Consider the following 7,380-nt stretch of genomic DNA (forward strand, 5'->3'; position numbering starts at 1 on the left):
CGCACTCGGGGCATTTGTAGGGGCGCTCGCCCGTGTGGATTCGCCGGTGGTTGACAAGGGCCGACCTGGCGCTGAAGCTCTTCCCACACTCGGCGCACGTGGTTTCTTTCTCTGCCGGGGGGGTTCCCGGCTGGACTGCAGGGTCGTTGGGGGCTGGGACGTCTCCCCCCAGCTCCGTGGGTTTGCCCCGTCTCTCCTCAGGGGGGTTCCCCTGTCGCCCCTCTGGCCAGCTCTGACAATCCCGGGCTTTTCGCAGCTCAGGGCTCTGGGTAACCTTCCCCGGGGATCTTCCTGGTAACGCCCCGTATGGCTCCCCTAACGCCGGCCCTGCCTGCTGGGGAGTCCCACTCACCGGCCCGTCACCTGCGGGGACAGAGAGAGAATCCAGACCCGGCTCGGGCCCTGTGCCAGGGGAGAGGAAACCTCGGAAAGGAGGGCTGGGAAACGGGGCAACAAACCAAAATAACTTGAGGAGACTGGAGGTTCAGGAGCCCCGAACCCCTTCTCCAGGGCAGAGAGAGGAGGAGGGGACGATGAGGGCCCAGGGAAGGGAGGGTCCGGGAAAGGCAGCCGGGGCAGCCGGAGCGACGTCCACTGTGGGGTACAACACCCGCTGGGCACAATCCCGGTCCCTGGGAGACGGGCTAGGACTGGGGAGCTCTTGGGGTCTTTGTGGGCAGCCGTTTCCTTCATTCCCCGGCTGTCGGGGGAATCGGTTGAGCCGACACCTCACCTGTTTGGGTGGCTCCGGGGATCTCATTTTTCTGCAGAGGTTGGCAGAGGGGGACCCAGGGCTCGCTTCCCCTCGCTCCAGCCGGGAGATCACGGCCGGTGGAAAGATCAGAACCCTGCTCAAGAGAGACCAGGAGGTGGGAGCAGAGGGAATGGGGTGTTTGTGCAAAGTCCCTGGCCAGAACGGTCCCTGATTGTCCCTGCCCGGCCTCTCTCCAAGACACAGCATGTGCCAGGGAGGCAGAGGCCTGGGGGTGAACACACCCTCCTGCCCCCTTGAAAGGCCTGGGATGGGGGTGGATTAGCTTCTCCTCCGTGTTTCTGAATCACTTCCCCCGGGAGGGTTCGGGGGGAGGCTGCAGCGGGGGCGGGGGAGTAGAGTCTCCCACAAGGGTTTGAGGGTGCTGAGCTCCTGAAATCTGAGGGGCCCAGGAAGGATACTGCGCAGACGATGACTGGGGCACTTTGGACACCCCAGAACCGCCAGTACCCGCGGGGGCAGGAATCCTTACCCAGCGAGGCCACCGTCTCGTAATTCTCCCGCATGACGCCCCAGTAGAGGGCCCGCTGAGCCGGGTCCAGCAGAGCCCACTCTTCCCTGGTGAAATACACAGCCACCTCCCTGAAGGTCAGCGGCCCCTGGAACGAGAAGGGTCCCCGCTCAGCACCTGCGGCCCCAGAGACCGTCCCCAGCAGGGCTGGGAAATCCCCCACCGGCAGCCGTCAGCAGGGGCTCTTCTGGGCTGTGGGGGATGTGACTCGTCCCATGCCCAGGGCAGCCACCTGATAATGCCAAGGGCAGGGCAGGCTGTAAAAAGGAGCAGATTCTCCCAGCGCTGGCGGGTGACACTGAACTCAGACTTCCCAGCCAGCCACACACTGCTCCCTGATTCCCCACACTGGTTATCAAGCAGCCAGAGCACACATACAAACAGCCCCTTCACTGCATTTCTGTCTCTGGCTCCCGATCTGCCAGGGCCTGGACAGAGACCAGTTCTTTACACTCTCTGCTCTTTGCCAGAACGGTTCCCCTGACCCCACAGGGTCAGTCCCCGCACCACAGCAATGTGCTGCACTTGGATCTTCCCCCAAAACACCACGCTGCCAGCCAGCCCTTTGTGTGTGAATGTCACGCTGGGTAGATGGGGGGGGGACATTTAACATATGGGTTACCGTCAATGTCAAAACTACAAAATAATCTCTGTCAGCTCTGCCGTGTCCGGCGCTGTCAGACAGGCTGTGATGTGCGAAGTCAGATGGCAACGTTCCTGTCTGTGCTGTGTGTGTAAGGGAAGTGACGGGTGTGTTTGCTGGGTCTGTATTTCAAACTGTGCTGCCTGGGCCACACCCCGGACAGGATGGGGGCAGGACGATAGCCTGCTTCATGGCCCATTGAGACACCCCAGCTGCAGGGCCAGGGGAGAAGCCGAAAGATACGCCTGAGGAGGCCCCAGGACTGGCCCGGGGTGGCTCTAGACCCATTCTAGTTCCTGTCAAACGTTACAAACCGCGGCCGGGCCAGCGGGTCTATAAGGCAGAGGCCTGGGGAATCCATTTTGTCCTTCAGTCGGGATTTCGCTTTGGCCGCCAGCCTGCCCCTGGATCAATCCATCTGCAACTGAACTGAAGCTGTGAACAAAGGACTGAGACCCACCCAGGGACTGGATGTGCACCAGGGGGACGGGACCAGCCTGCAACCTGGGTTGTCCTGCTAGGAACCGGATGTGTGGGGACTTGCAAAGCAATGGTGTGTATGTGGTTGCTTCAATCCTTTAACATCTCGTATAGTTTGTTTGTTTCTTTCCTTTTACAATAAAGCTCTAGCTCTAAGTTACTGAGCATCTGGCTGGCAGCGGGTCTGTTGGGGAAGATCCAGACTTCTATTGCTCTGGTCGGGGACTGACCCTGTGGGGTCAGAGGAACCTTCTGGCAAAGAGCAGAGAGTGGGTAAAGAACTGGTCTCTGTACCTGACCAGGGTGCTGATCTGGGAGTCGGGAGCTGAAATGCAGTGAAGGGGCTGTGGGCATTTGTGGACTGGCTGCTGTGGGGATTCAGAAGCGCAGTTTGTAGCTGGTTGGGAAGTCTGGCTTCAGTGCCACCCGCCAGTGCTGGGGAGAATCTGCTCTCCGTCTGCAGCCCTGCCCTGCCCGGGGCATTTTCAAGGGGCTGCCCTGGGCACAGGACGGGTCACAACTAAAACTAAGGTTTATTGTAAAAAGAAAGAAAGAAACCATAAGGGAAGAAGGATTAGCGCAATCAGAGTCACACAAATGATTTGATTGTCCAGACACATCAGGTTTCCAGGAGAATTGTGGAGTTGCTGGCGTGTACAGTCCCTCTGGTACATCCAGTAAGTGGCTGGGCCCCAGTCCTTTGTTCACAGCTCCAGTTGCAGATGACTGGATTCAGAGGTGGGTGGGTGGCTGAAGCGGAACAGGACTTGGCGACTGAAGACAAAATGGATTCCCAGGCGCAGCCTTATCTACCCCCTGCCTGCTGGCTGCTGGTGAGATTTCACACGAGCCACAGGGGGGTCCAGAGTCACCCGGTACGTCCTGGTGACTCAGCAGGTACGTTTCTGGTGTCTCCTCCTGGGCCCCTGGCCTCTGGGAACGTTTCCATGGGCCATTAAGCGGCCGTTTGCTCTGCCGCCATCCTGCCTGGGGCTGCTCAGGGGAGCAGGAAATACAGGCATCCAGTGTGGAACTGCCCTTGCGCACACAAGACAAGCACCTATATCCAGTCTGTCTGGCAGAACTGCGTGACCATTATGTTAAACGTCCCCAGCCCCCGCTAACCAGCACAAGACAAGCAACCTCACCCAGCACCTCTCCCCAGCACATCACAGCCTCGGACGAGAAGGGTGGTCAGGCAGGTTTCACGGGGGGCGGAGATTGGCATTTCACACCCGGTGCCCGGCGCCTGGGTCTGTTTCCCCTCCACTCCCAGCCGGTGGCCGAATTCCTCTTTGCAGCCAGCGCCCGCCTCTGGGTTATCCCACGCCTGATGAGCCGTCCCACACACCGACGTGACCATTATATTAAACTGGCACCTTTCCCCTGACCCCAGATTTCCCCTCCCAAATCCTGCTCTTTCCAAGACAAGTGGGGATCCAAGGGGGTTTCTCGGCCAGTAACCAGCAAAACCAGGACTGGGGGACGTTCATTTTGTGCTCCGTTCGGTGAGATCCACGCGGATTCACACACTTTCCTGTCACCAAATCAGGGTTTGTTTTACAAGTCCAGCCCCGCTCTCCGGCCCCTGCGGCCTCCCAGCAGACCCCCCAGCGGCACCTCCTGCCGCCTGCCGTCACCTCCTCGGAGCCCTGAGCCATCTCTTCGCTGCAGCCAGAGCTGTGGGAAGAGGCGCCCGGCCCTGTGTCCCTCCCGGGAGGTCACCGGCCCGGCCCGGAGAGAAATCCAGAGCGAAGCAGCGCCCCCCTGAGCTCCGCCCGTCGGTCTGAGCCCCGCCCCTCCGCCGCCCCAGGCTGCAGCGAGCGGACGGCGATGGTTGGGGGACCTTTCACCCAGCGGCGCCCAGAACCGCCCAGCGGCGCCGACCCCGACGCGCCCGGGCGCGCACACGCCGAGTCAGTCGACGCACCACATTCCCTCCGCTTCTGCACGAGACCCGCCAGCGACCCCGTGCAGGCCAGCGGGGAGAACGGCGTCTGACCCGCAGCGGGCTCCAGGCTGGGCAGATCGGCCAGGCTGGGACTGACTTGCCTCGGCGCCGCTGGGCAGTTCTGGGCGCCGCTGGGTTCCCCGCCGTCCGCTCGCTAGCCTGCGGCCCGGGACGAGCTCGGCGCTGCTTCGCTCTCCCCCCGGCCCCCAGCTTTCGATGGAGGTCGGCGGGGGAGCCCTGCGCCCCTGGACTTGTCCCTGAATTGTGCAGAAATTCCCCGTCCTGCTGGATTGTGACGGGTCACGTCGAATCAGGATAACCCCACGGGCGCTCTGCCCCGCTGCCAGGCTGTGATGTGCTGGGATCGGGTCTCTTGTGTGCAGACAGACTGGATGTGTCTGTATTTCACACGCTGCTCCCTGGTGGCCCCAGGCAGGGACACGTCGGAAACTGGATCTGCTGAGTCACCAGGACGTCCGACTCTGGAGGCTCTCAAATCTAGCGACACCGCGCGACTTGCCGCCTCTCATTCCGCGGCGCGGGCCGGGCGCGTCTGCGGATCTGCTGCGCGCGGAGCACCTCACCCAGCACCTTCAGCACATCACAGCCTGTCTGGCAGGAGCGGGGACAGTTCCCACACACCGACGTGACCATTATATTAAACGTCCCCAGCCCCCAGCTAACCCCGGGAATTTCTGCACAATTCCGCGAGGGCTCTGGCAGCCCCAGCGGCTCCCCGGTCTCTGAGCCATCTCCGCTGCAGTCCTTGCCATCCCCGCGTGCTGCAGCGAGCGGACCGCTCTGTGCGCTGAGAACCCAGCGGCGCCCCCCGGCACCCGGCCCCAGAAATCTGCCCGCGCTGTGACTCCCCAACCATCGCCCCCGTCCGGTTCGCCTGCCCCTTTCCCTCCCCCCGGCCCCCAGCTTTCTGGAGCCGGAGCCGGCTGCCCCGGATCGGGTCTCGTGCGGCAGGGCGGAGGCGCGGGGCTAGCGACCGACTTGCCGCTTTCCGCGGCGCGGGCGGGCGCGTCTGCGGATCTGCGGCGGAGGGCGGAGGGGCGGGGCTCAGACTCGGATCCCCGCTGCTCCGCTCTGTGCGCTGAGCCCTGGGCCCCGGCCGCCCCGAAATCTGCCCGCGCTGGGCGTCGGCCCGGAGTAGGGCGGAGGCGCGGGCTCGGACCGGACGGGGCAGGGCGGAGGGGCGGGGCTCAGACCGGACCGGGGGGCAGGGCTCAGGCGGACTCGTCCGATGCCCGCCGGGTGAATGCTGAGTTTCTCTCCGGGCCGGGCCGGTGACCAGATCTCCTGATTCCGGAGGGACAGTCCTGATACTCGGGGCTCTGTTTACACGGGCGCCTCTTCCCACAGCTCTGTCCTGCCTGGCAGTGAAGCTAGACCGGAGCCGGGTCGCTGCAGGGGGCTCGAGGAGGTGACCGCTCCGCAGGCGGCAGGAGGTGCCGGTTTGATACCGCACCAGCGGCGCGGACCACGAAGCAGCCCCAAGCCGCGGCTTGGAGTGTGGGTCTGCCGCTGCCCCGCCCTGCCGGGACCGGCCGCAGGGGCCGGAGAGCGGGGCTGGATGGTTTGCTAGTTATTTATGCAGCTGGGCGAACTTTCTGCACCAAACGTTTTGGGGCCAAAACTGCTGATTTGGTGACAGGGAAAGTGCGTGAATCCGCGTGGATCTCACCGAACGGAGCACAAAAAATGAACGTGGCTCTGGATCCAGCTCCCGCCCTGGTTTTGCCCTTGTCTCGGGGTATCGATTGGCCGTGGATAGAAACCCCCTCGGATCCCCACTCCCCTGTCTTGGAAAGAGCAGGATTTGGGAGGAAATCGCTGCGCCCAGTCGGGGAAAGGCGCCAGGCGCTGTACTTCCCTCCAGTGGTCCGTGCTCCCCGCAGGATGCAGAGGTTCCCCTGGCCATGGATAGAAACCGCCGTTTGCTGGAGGCGTCTGTGGGGAGGTGGTGGGAGGGTCGGGACGGCTCAGCTTTCCCGGCCCTTTTCTCCAGGCGTGGGATTGTAAACGCTGGGCCGGGTCAGGAGGCGCTCTGCCCTTCGTGCAGGCCCCTGGCTCGGGAACAAAGAGGAATTCGGCGCCTCTGGTGGGACCGTGCTGGGGAGGGAGGAAACAGACCCAGGCGCCGGGCACCGGGGTGTGAAATGCACCGAATCGCCGCCCCCCGTGAAACCTGCCTGACCACCCTTCTCGTCCGAACAGGCTGCGGAATAACATCCACGCTTCGCTCTGGATTTTCCCATCCTCCCGGGCACAGGGCCGGGAAAGGGCTGCAGCGGAGATGGCTCAGGTAGGAGGTCGGCGGGGAGCCGCTGGGGCTGCTGGAGCTCCTGGACTTGTAAAACAAACCCTGAATTGTGCAGAAATTCCCGTCCTGCTGGTTAGCTGGGGGGGGGCTGGGGACGTTTAATATAATGTTCACGTCGGTGTGTGGGAATCAGGATAACCCACGGCGCTCTGCCGGCCAGGCACTGCCAGGACAGGCTGTGATGTGCTGGGAAGGTGCTGGGTGAGGTGCTTGTCTTGTGTGCGCAAGGGCAGTTCCAGACAGACTGGATGTGTCTGTATTTCACACGCTGCTCCCTGAGCAGCCCCAGGCAGGATGGCGGCAGAGCAAACGGCCGCTTAATGGCCCATGGAAACGTTCCCAGAGGCCAGGGGCCCAGGAGGAGACACCAGAAACTTACCTGCTGAGTCACCAGGACCTACCGGGTGACTCTGGACCCCCCTGTGGCTCGTGTGAAATCTCACCAGCAGCCGGGCAGGCAGGGGGTAGATAAGGCTGCGCCTTGGGAATCCATTTTGTCTTCAGTCGCCAAGTCCTGTTCCGCTTCAGCCACCCACCCACCTCTGAATCCAGTCATCTGCAACTGGAGCTGTGAACAAAGGACTGGGGCCCAGCCACTTACTGGATGTACCAGAGGGACTGTACACGCCAGCAACTCCACAATTCTCCTGGAAACCTGATGTGTCTGGACAATCAAATCATTTGTGTGACTCTG

General features: G+C 62.6%; 1 protein-coding gene across 1 annotated transcript; it reads right to left on the reverse strand.

Annotated features, from left to right (window-relative positions):
* Nucleotides 1-12: 12 nt before the first annotated feature.
* LOC137148230 (zinc finger protein 75D-like) lies at nucleotides 13-4,067 on the reverse strand (the record flags this gene model as incomplete). The annotated part of the gene is made up of 3 exons (XM_067540872.1): nucleotides 4,047-4,067; nucleotides 1,245-1,371; nucleotides 13-363 (listed from the first exon to the last, which is right to left on the reverse strand). Coding segments are annotated over exons 1-3 (499 nt in total), but the record flags the coding sequence as incomplete, so codon positions are not given.
* Nucleotides 4,068-7,380: the final 3,313 nt, after the last annotated feature.

The sequence above is a fragment of the Emydura macquarii genome, unplaced genomic scaffold (genome assembly GCF_026122565.2).
Source record: "Emydura macquarii macquarii isolate MOO-44397 ecotype Brisbane River unplaced genomic scaffold, CSIRO-AGI_Emac_v2 contig_624, whole genome shotgun sequence".
Lineage (NCBI taxonomy): Eukaryota > Metazoa > Chordata > Testudines > Chelidae > Emydura > Emydura macquarii.